Source organism: Micropterus salmoides, unplaced genomic scaffold, assembly GCF_014851395.1.
Source record: "Micropterus salmoides isolate LMB-PRFRI ecotype aquatic unplaced genomic scaffold, ASM1485139v1 Ms_hic_scaffold_15, whole genome shotgun sequence".
Taxonomy (NCBI): Eukaryota; Metazoa; Chordata; class Actinopteri; order Centrarchiformes; family Centrarchidae; genus Micropterus; species Micropterus salmoides.
Genome location: NW_024040596.1, coordinates 27,886,157 through 27,906,052, shown reverse-complemented (window position 1 = coordinate 27,906,052; position 19,896 = coordinate 27,886,157). Strand labels below are relative to the sequence as shown.

Genomic DNA, 19,896 nt, shown 5'->3' with positions numbered 1-19,896 from the left:
CTGCCACCAGTGATCGCATCGACGTCACCCTTTTGTGTTGTGGTGGTGGACGACTGGGGGAAGCTAATATTTTAGTATGTTTGAAAGCAGACAGAGAGGACCTGATAATGCCCAGGGTGATGTAATGCTCTGTTTCTGTGCTCAGTGTGAAGGGGGTTAGGCAGGAGGAGTGTGTGTGTATGTGTGAGTGCTGGTTACATAGAGGGGATTGGGTTGTTGATTACCTAATGTTATCCCCTTACTAGAATTTGCATCGCAGGCTCTGATTACAGTGGCGCCTCAACCTGAACAACCTGTGCCTTATTATAGTCTAACACTGCTGCACACAGACACATAATAAGGGTGTAGTTCCATTTAAATTAGACCTCTGAAGAGCAACTATAGACTATAGAGTCCCTCCCCTTCCCGAGGACCACCATGGGACTTGTTACAGAAAAAATATGTGCAGTAGTAAACGGCAAGAGACAACAAATGTTTTGATCCCATTTGAATTGTGCCCTGAATTACACATATGATGTTTCTCAGTTTAAACGATCATTTTGCAAGTAAAGAAAGTTGCAGTTTGTTGTAAAACTGTTGAAGTATAAGACCGTGAAAATAATTATATAGACCACAAACCCAAAAGTCGCGTATGTGATGTCTTTTTCTCTCAGTGACTGAAGCTAACGTTACTGAAGCTAACGACAAAGAACTTCCATGATAGATGTGTAGATGATGTGATCAAAGGACCAGGAGTCGTTGGATTAAACACATCAGGTGAGACGCATCTGTGTGTGGAACGTAGCCACGTTATTTAGCTAGTAGCAACCACGCAATGAGCGTTAGCTTAGCATAACAGCATCAACATGTTGGTGACGTATATTGTGTGAGAGATGTAGCCTAGCTCATTGAGCAGTTTCACAAAAAACTAAATCTTATCGTACTGTTTTACGACAAACTGTAACTTCCTTGATAGACAATATTATCTTTTAAATTGACAAACATCTTCTATGTAATTCAGGGCACAGTTCAAAGGGGATAAAAAAATAAAGTGTCTACAAATAGGTCCCATTAGGTGTTCTTGTCTGTACTTGTGTTCTTGTGGACTTGTGAAACGTCATCAGTCGCAGCCCAAGTACTGCTCCAATTCAAAAGTCAAGCCAAGTACAGTCAAATACCCGGATGTGTCCTTGCTCCGCCCGTTTTACCGAGCCTGCATCGGAGGTGACTAGTATGGACGGATAACCAAGTATATGAGAATGCATTTCACGCCAAAATGCATTCTGGCCTGGATATACCTTCTAGCTTTTGGACTCATCTATATGGTGTCTGTCTTGCTGGTAGATGTAGCCAGCATACATAGTCAACGTATAGCACACATAATTCATTCCAAGGACAATTTTCCCCATTATCAACACTGCTGGAGGATAAAGTGTAATTCCCTGCAATCATAATGTGTGTGACTGCACGCTGCCCAGAGCTGAAATATGGTTCTGCTTTAACTCCTCGTGTCTTCAGAGGGATTTACACTAACTCATGTAAACACACACAGACACACACACACACGCGGGCACACACACACATCAAAAAGCAATGGCGTTCTCAGAACTTTCCCCACCTAAAGCATCGATTTTTCAGTTAATTGGACCATTACTGCCAAATCATTCATTTACAAGAAAACAAATTTTCAAATCAGGCACACACATCCCACCCCCCTGCAGTTTCACACACCTCAATCATGGCACACAATGAAAACAAAGACGCTGGCTAGTTGATGTACCATGTTCTTTAATTAATTAGCGAGGACTAAATGTGTACGTGTGTTCGTGAGGCAACTTTGTTCCACCTCTCCCTTTGTGCCTATGTTGAGGTGGTGGTTGTTGGGTCACCGTTGTCGGAGGGAAAGCTGAACACATCCCCCAGAAGGGAAGAGTAGTTGACGTTTTTCATTGTAGCACCACCGCCGTCAAACCTCGCATTCCCATAAAACTGGAGACGACAGGAATACACAAGTCACGACACAACTCTGGCAGCATTAAAATACTTTCTTGTTCAGCATTGCCAATAATTGATTATTTTAGTCTCCACTTTGGAGTTTTATTATTTGTCGCTCTCCTTTTAATATTTCAACTTTGTTATCGTTTCTCTGTGATAGATCTCTCTTTTATTATTCCTTCATTTGTCCTACTCTCTTTTATGAACTTTATACAACTTGAAAAGCACCTTAGGTTTTCAGTGTGTATCAAATGTGCTATGTAAATAACGCTGTCTTGTTTAAAGTTTTAAAAAGCAGTGCTGTCCTTAACCTCCATTATATTGATTAAACCTCATACACAGAAAAGAAAACAACTTCTTTTTAACACAGGAGAGGACAAATGCAATTTAGCAATTACTTTACAGCAGGCTTTTTTGAGTCGGTTCCAAGATCATTAAATATAATGAATAGAAATGAAGAAAGAAAATAAAAAAAAGTAATAAGAAAACTGGCCATACTAAAGGCGCCTAGGAAGTAGTTAGTCACTCTGGGTTGACAACATGACATTCCTGTGTCCTCACTATACAATACTTGTGACACCTTCAAAGATGCACACATGGTTCCGTGGCCATTTTCAGTCTTTTTGGTGGTTCACCTTGGAAAATTTTAATGAGGGCAGAGCAGTTGAGAAGAGACTGAGCGACTAGTTTGGGCTTAAAACCAGCGAGACATAGAGCAGCTGGAAACCGTGACAGAGGACAACATCACATTTACACACACCCTAACACACACAGATTCACGCTATCCATGCAAGCCTCCCTTTGTTGTCATGCCACGGCGTGTATCTCACCTGTTTCTGCTTAGATTTGGCTGCAGCAAAGCATGCTAAATCAGCATTACATAGAAAAGAAACAAATACAGGAGAGAAGAACAATGGAGCCACTTCCTTCCTTTCTGACCACCTCTGTGTGTGTCTCTCTGTCTCACACACAGTCATTTTCTGTACTCAATAAATTGTCCTCTTGTCTATTTGACCATTCCTTCCCACTCACTTCATTCTGCTTTTGGCTCGCTTATCCACTGAGTCATCGCAGAGGTGAAATGTAGATTGATTTTCAGTTACAACTATTTAAAAATCTGTGCACACACTGTGAAGTCACTTACTGTGATTTTCTGATTCACTCTCATCTAAAAAGTTCCACCCTTTTTCTCTCCCCACTTTATCCGCTACTTTTGTTTTCAATGTCTTACTGTCGTTCTTCCCTCTCACTTTTAAAATGTCGTCGGGCATTACTGGTGGAGCAGGGTGTTCCATCCAGTTAATGCCAGCCAGGAAGCCATGGTAGTCAATCTCGTCCCCATCTGTAAACCTACAGCCGACATGAATTCAGATTAGAAACGAGTACAAAGACAACGGCTCCCACTTGATTTAAGTGAAGGTATTTTGCTCTACTTCCAATGCATAATGTTTCAGTGGTATTCAGTCTAAACGCTGGTACAGAGATTTTCCAACCATGCCAATAAACATTTACAATGAATGAAATGATTCGTTCAAAACTATTCTGAAAACGCAGTGGGGCCTTGGAACTGTTCTACACTAAACTGTGTGGTGATTAGTGGGCTCTTACTTGCAGAGCAGACCTCCCAGCAGGTTCTCAGGCAGGGGAAGCCGGAAGGCCTTACAGATGGTCCTTGTCTCTTTGGTAGAAAGACGGCCGGTTCTAGAGACACGTAGAAATACAGAGACACAGGTATCCATAAAAAAGCCAAGAAACCCTATTTGTCAAAGTATGGGTTTGCCTATTTGTGGTGGGATATATGAATAAAGCTCAAATAAAATGCACATGCTTCTCAGAGGCTACAGAATCTACTGAAAATAGTCCAATCTTAGAATATTTTTATGACTTCCTCAGACCCCACTGAGCAGGATCTCATCATCTGTCAGTACTGACAAGTTGAACAGAAAATATGCCATCAGCAGCACATGAGTTGGCTTTGTTGACATTTTAAAAAGCTACCACTCTTAACATCAATATATTATTTATAGAAAAATGTCTCAAACAGAATTTGTATGAAGACAGTGTGTGTGTGTGTGTGTGTGTGTGTGAAACAGATGATGCTTGTCCTTTAAGGCCACAGTTGTTTTCCACGGTGATGCCAGACGTTCCAGAGGCCCATTCTTGTCATGCCAACCTCATTACAGGGACGCTGATGAACAATCTGACACTAACAGAGAATGTCAACACAGCCACATAAACAGACATATCTGCTTAACCTTATGGCACTGCTGACCATACATTTCAGCGAACCCAACAACGCTTCTTTGTGTACCTGTGTTAACCATGTAATTTTATGCACAAAAAGAGAAGGAATCTGACGGAGACAGAAAGAAACCAAGCATGTGTGTGTCCACTGGTCTGTAGAGCTACATGCCGTACAGGTCTTCAGGGTCCATCTGGTTCCAATGCTCCACTCTCACACTGCTGGAACTAATCGTTGCTCTGAGATATGGGGCCACTGGCTGCACGATTGATGTCTTGTGGTGATGCTATCTGCCTGTGTGTGTTTGCTCGTGTTTGCGTTACAACAGTAATTTATCTTAAGCAAACGTATGCGTGTAAGCGCCCGCCTACTTGTGTCGGTCGTGGTGTGTGAAGGCTCTGGCCATGTCAGGGAGTTCTTCAAAGTGCTTCTTCTTGAGGAAGTCCTGGGCCACAGCCAGCATCAAACCCACGTCCACCTCAGGCTGCTCGCGCTCTGAGAAACATCGGCCCAGCACCAGCACCTCATGCTCGCAGAGACCGCAGTCCAGGCCCATCATCAGGCCCCTGTGGTGCATACAGGCACACACACTTGATACAAATAACACAAAAACTCCAATAGAATATCTCTTTACTTCCTTTTGTCACTTCCTCTCGTACTATTTACATCCTGTGAATTATTACTAGATATCATTTGAATCTTGACAAGTATCTAAGCTTTCTGCCATCTGTTTGATCAATAGATAATTACCATTATGATCACATCTTACATATGTATCAGGAGGAATTAAATTTGGGTTTTTGCTCCAACTGAGCAGACTCTGATCAGCCTCTGCAGTACATACCATTGCAAAGGGGACAGACTGAACTATACTTATTTTTGCTGTATTACCTCAGTGACTCATAAGGGATGAAGCCAGTGTTGTTGGGGTCACTGAGACTCAGAAACTTCCTGATCTCACTCTGTTTCTCCTCCGGGATGGAACGCAGTTTACTGAGGATGTTTCCCACGTTGGCTTTGGGGAACTTTAGACAGTTACAGACAAACATGCATCTTTAATCACATATTGCATTAAGTAATGCCAAAAAAAGATGACTGCTTCAGAGTAATTCACAGCTAACAACTGATGGTTTGGATTGTAGATCTGGTAAACAACCCCTGAACCAGACCACCACTATAAACAAGCTTGCGATACAAAACCTAACATAAACCATAGAAAACCACAGGAAACAAATATTCCTCCTTCATCTCCCTCCCTACCTCCACAGCATGTTGCTCCATATAGTTGAGGGTGTATTCATCAGCATCCAGAAGTTGGAAGTTCTTGTTGTTGAGGCAGAGGGTAGCTCCGACAAACAGATCCTGTGCTGTAAAGTACTCAGACAACTCGCTCTTAAACAGCTCCTGGCCTGGCTTTTTTACACGACCACGCTCCAGAAACTTACCGCCAAGCACACCTGGTGCACGATGTGTGAGAGAGGGAAGAATAAAACGGTTGGTAATTCTTAATTTTACTTATCATGTTGAAACATGAATGACTTTTTAAAAAACATTATTCAACAATAAACTTTGTTGACAAGTAACCTTGGTCCACAGTTTCAAAGCACCAGCATTTATTATTATTACATGTTGGCAATATGTTTTAATTTTTTAAATTAAATTCAAATCTAATTTGAGTCTAAACTCATATTGTTTCGTTTTACATAATTTCAACGGTTGGTTATCTCATTTGGACCCCTGCTGAACAGTCCTTGAAGGCATGACACACTATTCATCATGCACTGTAAAAACAAATACTGTCAAATATTGATTTACATTGGAAATATCTCCATCCCTGAAAAGCAGGTCTATGAACTTTTACGTCATCTGTTTCGCCCGTTTTCAAAAGATTCTGGAGATGGAAACTGAACCTGACAAACCTAATGTTTACCATGAGAGTCATAGATTTGTATCTCAAGTCCTAGGAGCAGTTCTGGTGCAGCTCTGTTCCAAGTTTATTACCTGAGTTCCTCTGTGGATGTTCAAACACACTAATGGAGTCATCGCAGAGGTGGAAGGAGATAATGAACACCCTCTCTTTGTCAACTGGATCGGTGGTCACCAACTTAGCACGGAAATTCAGCACATTACTCTCTAGGCCACACCTAGTGAGACATATACACACTAGAGTTGGGGGCTAACACTAACACACACAGACACAAACACTGCACTGTGTAATTTGATTGTGACTGTGACTACAACTCATCCAACCTGTCTTTCTGCATAAATTTGTGGAAATCCTTCTGTGGGGGTTTGGGCAGCAGGCCCTGGCAGGAACTCAGCGAGTCCTCCTCTGAGCCAAAGCCGTTGTAGGGGGGCACAGGCCTCGGGGGCTTGGGGGCTGGGGGAGCTTTGTACTGCACTGGGGTGAAGTCCTCTGAGAGGAGGAAGGAGAAAGAAAAGACAAAACACTTAAAAAAAGAAAGAAACCCAGGAGGAGAGCTGAAATGATCAGAGGGCAGCAGGTAATCCATCCATGCAGGAGCACAGCAGCATGGGTCTGACTGTAACCTCGAGCTGACCTCTGACCGCTCAGAGTCAGACAGGACCCTCCATCACAGTGGTCTGTCACAAGAAGCTCCGCCTGGGTTACTACTGTGACTAATGCAGCAAGCCCCAAAACCTGCCCATGGTGGCAGACACATCCAGAACCAGCTTGGGTTTCTCCTGCTGTGGAGCAGTGTGCCTCATGTGGTCCCCAGTGCCTTTAACTATGGAGGCATGGAGAAATACCAGAGCTGGAGGGCCAGAGTATCTTATGTCAGGCGGACAGTGGTGCTGAACTCTGTAACTGGTTCTTATATCCATTGACCAAGGAGTGACAGAGAGAACCAGAACATTATATTATATGTTTTTTTAAAGAAAGAAATGACTCTGAACATTTCGTTTGTATTGACTATATAGATAAACAAACTTCATCCTCTGAACAAAAGGTAGGAAGGTAAGAGCTCTTACTGGTGCTTGCTCTTACTGCCCCCAGGTGTTCAGATAAATGCATTGCAGACATAATATGAGCAACCAACAGAAGATTTAATCCATTCAAGTGTGCGACTAGTTAAATATCACACTGCCATTGGAAAAGGAATGTACATATTAGTTAAATATTTTGTTACATAAAATATTTATGTGTTGAAAAGACAAAACACTTTTAAAATCACTTTACTGTAACATCAGCATCCATCCATCCATCGTCAACCACTTAACATGCGTACATTGTCGAGGGGGGCTGGAGCCAATCTAACTGACATCGGGCGAAAGTACACTTCTATCATTTTTATCAATAATTTAGTCTATATAACATAAAAAACATGCCCTTTAAAATAAGGTTTTAAAGCTGCCTATTTTGTCTGAAGAAACAGTACACACCTTTGTAGCAATGCTGAAATAAAATGACCAACAACAAAATAGTATTGGTTACCTATGCCGTATTTGGAGCGGTAGTAGTCTTTGGTAAAGTCATCGCAGTCGACGATCACCACTCTCCTGCCCCACACGTTCACCTCTGCACCTACAGTCAGATCACAGTCCTTATAAAACTCCTCATGGACAGCTCCTGTCTGCAAGACAGAGGGAAGAAACAGGGGAGAAGGAGATGAGTGAAAGACCTGAGACATTACTTGTTAAAAATTTTTGACATACATGCACTGCTGGTAATAAACCCGGGGGAGTCCAACTTTACTCTTTAGTTTCAGTGAACGTGTTCAGGTTGCAGACAACATGCACTTCACACTTTTGTAAATATTTAATGTTATTGTGTACTCTATGATGTGTATTGTACTGAATATTGTCTATTGGCAGGGAAAGCCAAAGCACTTATTTAAGTATTTTGATGCATTTTTAATGCACATGACAATAAAGTTGAACATGTTCAAGCTTGCCTAATACAATATATGGCCAAAATTAATATGGGAATAAATATTAGTTGATTATCGATAAGTTGTTAACTTTTTTCATAATCCATTAATTGTTTTGAGTCATTCTTTAAGAAAATAAGTTTCAGATTTCAGTTTCTCAAATGTGAATATTTCCTGATTTTTTCACTCTTCTCTGACAGTAAACTGAACATATTTGGGTTGTGGACAAAACAACACATTAGAGGACGTCATTATGGGCTTTGGGAAACACACAATCGATATTTTTCACCATTTTCTGACACTTAATGGACCAAATAACTAATCGATTAATCACGAAAATATATACTATATCAGCCTCCACTCTTGTGGGAGGGAGGGGGGGGCATAGATGTTGAACAGACCTAAAGTTGCATTAAAGTGATTCATGTGATGGCATAAACAAAAAAAAGGGTTCTGATGCAAGCCAGGCCATTTGGCTAAACTGAATCCACTGTTGCTGGAATCAGGGAACTTGAACTTGTTTTGGCTTTAAAAGGGGGGCGTAAAAAAAAACAAATTGAGAACCAATGCTTTATGGTTTTGTGCACAGGGGAAGCAATTTGCAAAGAACGGGCATTAAATGCTGTAGCATTAAGATGATTGAATTTGAAATTGAACAAAACTTTACCTTAATTAGACAAGGGTGTCATTTGGCCAAACAGAATAGCTTGTTTTAGGCTTACTGTCAGTATTGCAATCTCTGACCTACACTACAGTCTCACCCACTACACCTGACACCTGAAATATCATTCATTCTTTGATTTTTTATTTTGTTTGCAGTGTGAGCATGGCTGAGACAGGACATACTTTGAGGTTGTCCAATATGAAGCGTTTTTCCTGTTTCGTGGAAGCAAACACGTTGAGCACTGTGCGGGCCGTGATCTCTCCAGGCTGCTTTATTTGGGTTGGAGCACGCTACAGAGAAATGAAAAAAACAACCACAGGAAGGAAAAGGCAGAAACTGTTACACAAGACACATCATACAAAACATACAGAACCGGGAACCATTCTGCATTAAAACATGGACGCACAAATCTGGAGAGAGTGATGGAGAGACCAAAAGACAGAAAGAGAGAGAGAGAAGAAGGCAGACTAATAAAATAATGAGTCAAAGTAAAGAAGTGATCTGTCCTTAAGGACGTGGTGATTTCCCATTGGATGGTGGATTCTGGTCAACCTTTAGGGCTGACATTTAATAAAAGGCATCAGAACAAACAAAATTACTGGACTGACACACACACACACACACACACACACACACACACACACACACACACACACACATAATTGAGCTCTGGCTGTCTTTCAAGATTAATTAGGCTTCAGTCAGTAACTGGAGGAGAAAGCCAAAAGGCTTGGGGGAGACTGGATGCTACAGCAGCCCTGTCAGATTGAATGAGGTCTCAGTGAAGGGAGGGATGGTGGAAGAAAGATGAAAAGAGGTCACCCAACTAGAAAGAGAGGCACTGGAAGCCTCTTGGCTTGGAATAACCATCTATTAATGTAAAACTTGCTAATGGACATGAAAACTGAATGCACTAAATGTGCGAGACAAGCTGTGAAACACACTCTGCTTCATTCATGTACTCCCTAAATGTTCCTCACCACCACTCAGAATTTATCATGGTTTCTGAATTTTCCCTTCCTTGATAAAAATGATAGTTCTCTTCTCCACTCCCATAGCCCAGAGACCTTTGAACAGATCCTTTCATTATGCCTCACCTTAGGTAGTTTGCTGCGGCGTAGGAATTTAGGCATGCTATCTCTCCCAGAGTTTGGGGCGATAATTTCTCGGATCTCTATTGTGTCATCAGCCAGGAAGTAGTGCAGTATGAGCTCCCGCGGGTCACCGAACACACTCTCTGTGTCGTCCCAGAAGCAGTAGAAGCGCAGGACTTTGCGGTCATGGTCCAGGAACTGCTTCAGTGTGTCACACCTCTCGTACGGCCTGTGTGGCTTCATACTTTTCTCAATCTGGACAAGGGGTCATGTGAAATATGAATTAATCATCTTTGCTTTTCTGTTTTCATTTGAAAATATGTAATGTATAATAGTTTCTGTGAATTCTATGATTGTTATTTTAATTACAATGCCTAAAAAAAGAAACCAGAATAAAAAAATAAAAAAAACAAGATTAAAAACAAGGCCTGACTCTGATGCCTACCTGTTCCCGAAAGTTGCTGTAGGGGTCATCAGGTACAGTGGCGCAGTCGTTTAGGCGCACCCCAAGTTTTGTGAGAAAGTTCTTTGTAAAAGAGTCACAGTTGGTCACAGTGAAAGTGCGTGAGTACAGCACCATCTGTTGGTTGACGTTGAAATGGTAAATGTTGTAGAACTGGTCATCATCTGGGGGAGGCAGTGGGATACGCTGGCGATGAATAAGTGTTCCTGTCACAAGGAACAACAACACAGCAACGATGAGTGACAGGTATTCAAGTGCTCGTCATATCTCAGTTAAGTTTATTGTCTGTTTACTTTGGGTAATGGCTTATTTAGCCAGTTGGAATTGTGAATGTAGAAAAAGTACATGAAAATGAATTCATATTTTCAGTTTTCATTTGAGCGAGACAGTTCCTGTGATATCACAGACACCTTGAGGAATGCCACTGTTCTTGTACTCTGGCTCCACCACCTGTATGGTATCATCTTCCAGGTAGAAGTAGATCTTACACTTCCTGATTCTGTATGTCTCATCTCGTGCCTCAGGCACAGCTTCCTGACAGTAGGCTTCAAAACACAGAGCCTGGAGGGGCAAAATGGCATTTTATGAATGGGATTAATCAAATTAGGTTAGATAAGTTACATAACAAGATCTTTTTAATGACTTAACAAACGTTAATTACTGTTACTGTAGCAACTAAACTGACCAGTAACGTAATAATAAACAACTGAAAAGACATTTCTGAAGAATTTGCGGTATGAATGCTGACGCTAAACTGCATTGTTGGCTTTAATTTGCATGAAGTAGTTGAAGGACTGTGAAGACGTGGAAACATAGTGACTGTTCTACATAATATTAATAAGAGTTTACATTTGAATAAACCTCATATCGCACTAAAAGATTTAGAACATTTCAAGGTGTGAATGAAGTTTCTTGCTGAAAGATATGAAATGTGCAGCGTTGGTAAAAAATGCTTTAAACTAAACTAACTAATAACATTATAATAAACAATACAGAACACTTACTCTTGCTGTATATAACACCTTTAAAGAGACAGCTAAATATGTGTTGGAATTTGTTTGAATTAGGCATGATGTCAGTCCATACATATATCCAGTAGTCCATACAACTGGTATGGACAAACGTGTGTGTGTGTAGCCAGGGATATAAAACTGATCCATTTCGAGACAGTTCACCTGTTTGTCAAAGGCTACCCATGACGGTAAATCACTGCCCTGTCCTTTGGGGTAGACAGAAAACTTTGGTTTAATCTTCTGACCAACTAACAGCTCTCCCCCAATGCCTGGCTTCTCAGATCCCACCAGCATAGGGACTCCATTGGAATAGTCAAAATGTTGGGATTTGTGGAATCTCTCCTTCCCTAGCTGTAGCACAGAAGAGAAAAAAGAACCTCTACTCAGCTTTCAAACATGACACATATCACTTTATATGAAACGCATACTACGGTATACAATCATAACATCAACTAATTATTTAACTTAGCAAGCAGTCATGTATGGGCAATTATAAAGTATATAAAAAATTATCAAAAACAACGAACAATTACGTTTCAGATTTTTCATTCAGTATTATGAAGCTCATAAAAATTTTGGCGAGGCGAGACACCACAGAGATATCACAATGAAACTTCACAACCTAAATGTATACATAAATAGAAGCTGTTTTTCAATTACAACTTTTATGTTTTTTTTATTTATTTTTTTGGTTTATTGTGATAATATACCAAATGGTCAGACATTTACAGAATGGTTTATCAAAAAAATGTTCTTTTCATGGAGTTATTATATATGTGAAGGACGCTTTTTCCCCACACATATTTACAGATAAAATGAGAATGATAAAAGATATATTTAAAAAAAAAAAACTCTGTAAATGTCTTGCTGTAAGACCTAAGAAATAGTGTGTAAAATTATGATGATCTAACTGCCTTGAAAAGCAAGGAAAATGACTTGGCCTACAGGAAACGTGTCATTTTGAGAAAACATGCTGTTAAAGATCCTAGATAACCATAATAAAAACACTTTGTCACATGAACACATGTCTTATAGATATATGATATATGGACTAGCGAACATTGTGCTCTAGAAAACAAGCTTTCAAATGATTTGATTCAATATGGACAGTTTTAAATAAACCATTTCAACTTTTACATGGAAAATACTAACAAAGATTGGAATAAAATAGTAAAATAAAAATGTTTCTATATTATATTTTGTACATTTTATGGAAGTATGGTAATAAAAGATGCTAAATAACTTGCCTTGCTCACTGAATTGCTAAAAACATAGCTTTAGCTCAGGAGCTAGCCTGCTTACCTACCAGAATGTATCTAGCCCTAGCTGACCTGAGCTCCAAACATTTTATATACTAAATATAGTAATCTTACTTGTTTATTGGGAGAATTCCCGGGTAGAAATGGTAAAGCCATGGCTGTAATACTTTAAACAGGTCGAGTATTTTCTTGAGACAACTCAGCTGTTGAGTTTCAATGCTCTGTTATTCGTTACCATGGAAGCGTTTTGTTTGGGGCGTTTCATTAGCAACATCCCCAATGGACGGAGCTAATTAATAATTAATTAATAGCTCCTTTTGTTACGGACGCTGCCAGCCCGGGAGTTTATAGCTGAATTAAAATTAATTAATTAATCATTGAGATAAAAAGGTGCAAAATGCATTTAAGCAGGTATACTTCCCCAAACAATGACGAGTCTTGTGTGTTGACTCAGCATGTAACATGTTCATTCTGGCCTTTTTTTATGTTACCATATCTGTAAACTACAGAAGCACATACTTTAATTTACTCTTTAATTATGGGCTCCTGTGGTAGAACTCCAGGTGAAGAGGGTAAAATAAAATTACTAATAGATATTACCGTGAAACGTTCCAAGTTGATTACTTAGGTCTACATTAAGACAACACTTTTTACAGGTTTTCTGAAATATGTTTAAATATGCAAAAAAGGTCATTAAATATGCACTAACTCGCATATATTTCAAGAACTGGAATCTGAACACTGGATTAAGTAAAAGTTGATTACGGTTTCATTTTGTTGACATTTTAGATTTTAGACTTTGGATATCTCTTTTTATAACTCCATAAATGAGAAAACACTGTCAACAGGCTAATAAATCAATCTTGATGTTGTTTGGGAATACAATGTTATAGGCCTACAATTCAGGCTATGATTTTGTGATTAACAAACCCCTCTGTGAAAACATTCATATTGTAGTTAATACTTGTGGATAGTTTGGTGTATTTAAGAGCTCAGTTGTGGATTTCAGGCTAAGAGTATGCGGAAAAACTAAATTTGATATTTGCAAGGTGAATAGTAAACAATTGGACCTAACAGATATCAACGTCAAACTTCCCCGGCTGATTACTTACAAAAAGACAATTATTCTTTGTATTTCAAGTTTTCTGACATGGCCTTATCTAATGCTAACTTGTGGTGAATTTAGGAGAAAACAGCACACGCAAATAGACAAGAGTAGTAGTAGAAGAGTAATAAAATAAACACCTAAATGTGTATTTTTGCCGTGTTCTTTCCACTAGTCTGAAATAAGACATGTTGTGGAAGCAAATTATCCCAAAACCTTAAAACTGACAAGTGCTTGAAAAAACTTGTTTTTTTCCCTGTAGTGTCTCATCTTGAGCGAAAGTAAAACTAAGCTCAGGTAATAAATGCATCACATGCAATGACTCATGGTCAGGAGTCCAACTGCATACTTGTACCATTGTACATAAACTGTCATAAAATAAATGAGAAACAATTCAAATGATTGTTATATTTTATGTTGTTCATCAAACTTACATATTAGGCGAACCACAGCATTCAGTAACTAAAGCATCAATGTACTGCTAAACAACATACATTTAAAAAAAAAAAGAAAAAGAAATGAAGGGCGGGCTGACATAACCCATCACACATGTATCAAATCTAAAAAAGGCATACAATCCCATATATCTAACAGCACTTTAATCCTGAAGATGATTGATTATAATGTTTGGAATTGAACAATACAACACTGGCACTGAGGGAATCCTATGGACACCATCTGTGAAGGTGAATTTAAACACACTTAGCTGCGTTGTGCTTGGCTTAACTTTGCACAACAAAGCAGCAATAACAATCTTTCATTGTGGTACAAAATAAATAAATACAAACATCACAACATGCTGATAGCCTTTACATTGTTTTAATTAATTCTGTGTGACATATGTCATTATTTGACCTGGGAAGTGGAGTATTTTAAGAGGTTCATCCTGGTCCAACCAAGAAGTCCCACATCACATGAACATGTCGTCATGTGACGCGTCATGATGCGGTACGGTATTAAAAAAGGAAATGCAGCTTATGTAGAAACACATAGTTACAAGCTAATCTGAATTGGTTGCTTGCTGTCAAAAGACTTATAAACCTTCCAGCAGTGATTTATTACTTTCCCCTACAGTTTTTCATGACATCAAAGAAATACAGACTCTTTTCCTTTGGCAGACCCTAAGATGCCAGGCCGAGCAGGAACCCTCCGATGAAACCACTTGTGACAACGATGTTTTTCTTCACAAACTCTGTGGACTGAAAAAATACACAAAATATGTTTCAGTATATTAAGTATCCACTCCAGACGGACATTAATTCACAGTGAAATGCAATATTGCTGAATTAACATTTTAAGCTGTTATACTTTTTTCTGATTCTACAACACATTTTTAAAACCTGAATCACATAAAGAGAACAGTGCAACATCAAGCTGAATCTGATGTACGACAAGGATGACTGAAAAACCAGCATGCTAGTTACTACAAATGAGTACAGACATTTTACAGTCCAATTAGCTGCACTGATGAAGTTGTAAAGTTTTCTTTTGTGGCACTTTTGACTTTAACAACTTTGATACTGGCAGGAAACATGGGGATAAAGAGAGAGGGGTATGGCACACAATTAAAGTCTCAAAATCAAACCAGGGACATTGTGGTGATTTGCAAAGTGTTTTAACCACAAGGCCACCAGGATATCCCAATTCTCTTATTTTCAATTGTGATGGAAGGGTGAAAAATATTCTTCAAGACTGATATGTGAAGTTCTGATTGGCCTTTGTGTGACTGACAATCAAAAATCCTACCTTCTCAAAAAATGTGTTTAGCTCTGGGCCTGCTTGATTGGTGCCCTTCTTTAATTGCTTCTTAGCTTTGTTGACATCCTTCTCTACTCTCTTCCAGTCCACCTGGATGTAGCCACTGTTGTTAGCTATCTGGAGAAAGAGTCGGGGAAATTGAAAAACAGGTGAGAGGCAGATTCATCAAAATGTTTTTTTATTCTGTTTGAAAAGCTTAACCCATGTGTGTTTATGCCTGGAGATGCAAGAATACCTGCAACAGCAGAAGACCTCCTCCTACAGATGTAGCAGCAACTTTTCCAACCTTCTGGAAGAGATATCCTGCACACCTAAAATGAATCAAGACAGAGAATGAAGTTCAATCCAACATAAATTACTTCAACTGTCTTTAAAAGTACCATACAGTTAGCAAAACAGTGACTGGCTCAACTAGGCCATTGTTTTTCTACGATACCCCAAACGCACAGTATAAAATTTAAGGGTAGAAAGCACGTAATTTGTTTTATTGAAGCATCAGCAGCATGAGTGTATAGTGTATTTTCTCCCACATATTCTGCTGACGCAGCACTCTCCATCCAGACAGCAGTGTTTTTGTTATGCATCTAGTCTGTTGCACCAGCTGTGTGTAAGTTCAAACTTAGCCTAGTTGTAAATGATTACTAAGTTGTGATTTATGCATTACTAAAATAAAAGCGGTTGCGCCACAGAGCAAGCATCCTCACTGGAAACATCACAAACTGGAATAGGATGTGCTCGGCCCAGAACTGGAGGGCTCTGCAGCAGGTCATTAAAACTGAAGATCATTAGTACCCATCTCCCGAGCGTCAGCGATATCTGTGAGGTGCTTACAGAGCCCAAAGGATACTAAAGGACAGTACCCACCCAGCCACAGCCTGTTCACCCTGCTGCCTTCTGGGAAAAGATACAGAAGTATCTGCTGTCGTACCACTAGACTGCAGAGCAGCATCTTCCCATATGCTATAAGACTTTAAACTCTAATTAATCTGAGCACTGCTTCACTGAATTGCAAAAAAAAAAAAAAAAAAAACTGCTTATGTATCACTGTATATTATCTGCTATGTAACAGAAGTTCTATCTCCTAGAAGTTACAACGTAACTCTTCATAATAACTAAATTGTTACTCACGCCCCACAGGTAAATCATAAAATATCACAGAATTTTACTAACTAAGGGTAAAACAGACGTTTTTCTGCCACACAGCATAATTTTTTCATTAATTGCATGTCATTTTCATCCAGTAGAGACCTAATTTAGTTCTATTTTTCCATATCGTTTTAGCTTTACTACGAAGTGCTGTCAGAAATAGGGCTGAACGTTTTTGGAAAAAAAAATACTTGTCATATTGGAGGAAATTCATCATCATTATTCTCATTTTTATTGATAAACATATTTCAATGATTAAGGTTTGATTTTTTGCAAGGATCTGTACCAAACAAAGATGTTTTCTTAAATAAATAAATATGATTGTTGACTTTACCTCCAAACTACTTAGGTTATGCACCAATTAACTGTGGTGCTTTTTTATACAGTCTACAGTGCAACAAATTTTAGTCAGTGATTTTGTTACAAACTAACTAGCAGTTACTAATAAGCCCCTAGCGTCTACTTTACACCCTAAATTAAAGATACACACTCCTGTCTACATCAGTGGAGCTGAAGTAGAGCAGGTGAACTGTTTTAGGTACCTGGAATCAACATCACAGAGAAGCTGACATGGTCATCTCACATCTCCATGCTGGTGAAGAAAGCTCAGAAACGACTGTATTTCTTGAGGAAGCTTAAAGAAGGCCAAATTCCCACGCCAAGTTCTTGTCAGCTTTCACAGAGGAGCAATAGAAAGCATCCTGACTGGAAACATCTAAAACTTTACGCCCAAACTAGTTAGGTTATGCACCAAATAATCGTGGTGCTTTTTTTATACAGTCTATGGGTGCAACCAGTGTTAGCAGCTGATTTAGTTACAAACTAACTAGTAGTTACTAATAAGCCTAGTGTACACTTTACACCCTAACTTGGGAGAGAACATAAACATAGTTGGTGCAGCCCAGTACCTGATCAAAACTAAGTGGGAGAGTCAACGAGGAGCACCTGAAGGAAGCACAATATTTACCATCCACTCACTCCCCCTATGGCTATCTGTGTGGCCACGGAGTATTTCTCTGCTACGGGGCCCGAGCTTTTTCCGAAAAGGCGGTTCCACCATCGCTGACGTTTGGCATATTCCGTCAAGTCTACGACCTTGTCGTAAATCTCCTCTTCCAGCTCTTCACACATATGGGAAAAAATAAAAACAGTCAGCAAACAAAAGCAACGTCAACAACAACAGGTTGAACGCTCTAGTATCACATGTTCACGTTTCAAAATAGCAGAAGAAGCTAAGGAGAAACCCACCGTTAGCTGCTATAGGAACTTAGGAAAGTTCTTAGGCCTGATAATAAGTTAGCATGACAGACAAGTGAAGCTAAGAGACAATGAAAAGTTAGCTTTACCCGCTACGTCTAAACACCGGGCTTTAAGCGGCAGGGGAGGCAGAGTTTTACGGATATCCAAGTGTAAGGTAATCGTTTAAAACACGCCTTGTGTGTAAGTCATGCTTAGAAAAGGCGGTGTCCCTGTTCAGATAGAGATGTAATTAGTTAATAGGCCTGCTTACCCTTGTCGCGGTTCGCCATTTTGGAGTGCGCTGCTCTGTCCTCAGATGCCTGCACGTCCGGCGTCATTTGCATAATTTTGACGGTCCAAGCGAAAGATAAACGGAGACAGGAGCATGTGTGTATATAATAATAATGCCTTGATTTTAATCATTATAATAACAATACATACATACATACAACGTGACGAAACAGCAGCAGGCAGTCTACCCGGTTACCTCATCAAGTTTTGGGTGATCTGCAATAAACTGATGTGGTGTAAAATGCACTGAGGGGGGTTAAAGCAAAATTATTACCAACTGTTCAGGTATTTAGCAATAATTGCTACTCAGGTGGGAAACGTTTATCAAAACTGACCTTAATAATTATAAAAATAAACTGTCAAAGCTGCAGTCACTAACCCTGTACAATAAAACCTTTTTTTAACTACAAATGTTAATAAAAACACAGTTTTAACATGTACATATCATCCATCACTGTCAAATACAAATCATACATGTCACACACTTCATGCATATCCATTTAATATTAATTTCTCACGCACTATTTATAATATTTACAATTTACAGAAACCCTGACTTGTATAGACATTGTAGTTGTTGGGCATTGTTGCTTTTTATATTTATATATTTTTTCACCCACTTGTATGTACATAATAGTAATTATGTTTAATAATATAATAATTTGCTATTTGTTGCTGGTCAATTATAGTTTATTTCTCTTCACAGAATTACATAAATGTTGTTAAGTCAATTTTATTTCCTATCCCAACATACATTGTGGTGATGTACTCTGGGGCAACTTTGTCCTTTAGTGTTGTATTTTCCATGGTTGAACCAAAGCCATCATGGGACATGATATGAAGACATTTTCAGAGTCGATACATTCGAGGTGATAGCTGGTTTCCTTTAATTACTCAGGTAACAAGACTCAAGTCACCTAGGTTTGTCACAAACACTGAGAACATGTTACAATTACTGTTTTGGTGAACGTTCACATTTATTTTAAGTAAATGCCCCAAGTATGATTTAGCATCTCATTTGTCTTAAAAAATTTAAAACTGTAGTTTAGTAGATTTTGTGAGGAATTATCATCAGAAAAGAGATAAATAAGGAGGCTAGCAGATTTATAGTCAAGCAGTTATTAGTTACATACACAATTTCATTAAATTCAAGTGAAAACAGATTAATAAAAAAATCATTGCATGGCCTAATAATGGACAGAACTTCTTTGATTATATAATAATGCATTTTTTTGTGTACAGTGGAAGGATAAGCTAGACAAAAAAGTAGATGCACTACAACAACATAAAGTCACAGAGACCTGAGACAACAAATCTATATTTATTGTGACACTTAATGTATATAACTTCATTATGTATTATTCATTTTTACTTTGTTTCTTATTTACCTAAAGTAATTAATTAAATTTGATTAACGATCCTGTGTTTTTATTTATGGGATTTGGCTGTTGTATTTAAACATTGACTAAATATTTGTGGGGGAATATCAGAAAAGAGATAAATAAGAGTGCTTGCAGATTTACAGTCATTAGTTTATTAAACAATGCCATTAAATTCAAGTTACAACAGATTAGTAATTGTATGTATTATATGTAATGGACAGTGTGCAGAACTTCTGTAATAATATAATAATGCAGTTTTGTGTACAGTGGGAGGATAAGCTAACAAAATAGGAGATGTACTACAACAACATAAAGTCACAGAGACCTGAGACCAAAATATACATATATTTAGTGTGCCACTTTAACGTACATA

General features: G+C 38.9%; 2 protein-coding genes across 2 annotated transcripts; both read right to left on the bottom strand.

Moving 5' to 3' along the window:
- Nucleotides 1-1,747: 1,747 nt before the first annotated feature.
- efhc2 (EF-hand domain (C-terminal) containing 2) lies at nucleotides 1,748-12,928 on the bottom strand. Its single transcript, XM_038721389.1, has 15 exons — nucleotides 12,717-12,928; nucleotides 11,506-11,694; nucleotides 10,741-10,891; nucleotides 10,313-10,536; nucleotides 9,871-10,122; nucleotides 8,956-9,063; nucleotides 7,674-7,812; nucleotides 6,467-6,632; nucleotides 6,218-6,360; nucleotides 5,477-5,673; nucleotides 5,108-5,241; nucleotides 4,588-4,782; nucleotides 3,583-3,675; nucleotides 3,225-3,324; nucleotides 1,748-1,968 (listed from the first exon to the last, which is right to left on the bottom strand). Exons 1-15 carry the CDS (start codon nucleotides 12,756-12,758, stop codon nucleotides 1,840-1,842), a joined length of 2,262 nt encoding a protein of 753 aa, XP_038577317.1. The 5' UTR covers nucleotides 12,759-12,928; the 3' UTR covers nucleotides 1,748-1,839.
- A 1,172-nt stretch (nucleotides 12,929-14,100) lies between these two features.
- fundc1 (FUN14 domain containing 1) lies at nucleotides 14,101-18,274 on the bottom strand. Its single transcript, XM_038721387.1, has 5 exons — nucleotides 18,122-18,274; nucleotides 17,579-17,732; nucleotides 15,701-15,776; nucleotides 15,454-15,582; nucleotides 14,101-14,906 (listed from the first exon to the last, which is right to left on the bottom strand). The coding sequence occupies exons 1-5, from the start codon at nucleotides 18,192-18,194 to the stop codon at nucleotides 14,829-14,831; spliced, it is 510 nt and encodes a 169-aa protein (XP_038577315.1). The 5' UTR covers nucleotides 18,195-18,274; the 3' UTR covers nucleotides 14,101-14,828.
- Between the last annotated feature and the right edge of the window lie 1,622 nt (nucleotides 18,275-19,896).

Excerpts from the sequence above, each read along its gene's own strand:
- efhc2 (XM_038721389.1), bottom strand. The coding sequence starts at position 12,758 with ATGGCTTTACCATTTCTACCCGGGAATTCTCCCAATAAACAA. Across the intron at positions 9,064-9,870 it reads GCCGCAGCAAACTACCTAAG|CGTGCTCCAACCCAAATAAA; the intron begins GTGAGGCATAAT and ends ATTTCTCTGTAG. Across the intron at positions 1,969-3,224 it reads TGCCCGACGACATTTTAAAA|TTTTATGGGAATGCGAGGTT; the intron begins GTGAGAGGGAAG and ends TGTCGTCTCCAG.
- fundc1 (XM_038721387.1), bottom strand. The coding sequence starts at position 18,194 with ATGCAAATGACGCCGGACGTGCAGGCATCTGAGGACAGAGCAGCGCAC. Across the intron at positions 17,733-18,121 it reads AATGGCGAACCGCGACAAGG|AGCTGGAAGAGGAGATTTAC; the intron begins GTAAGCAGGCCT and ends ATATGTGTGAAG. Across the intron at positions 15,583-15,700 it reads GAGGTCTTCTGCTGTTGCAG|ATAGCTAACAACAGTGGCTA; the intron begins GTATTCTTGCAT and ends CTCTTTCTCCAG.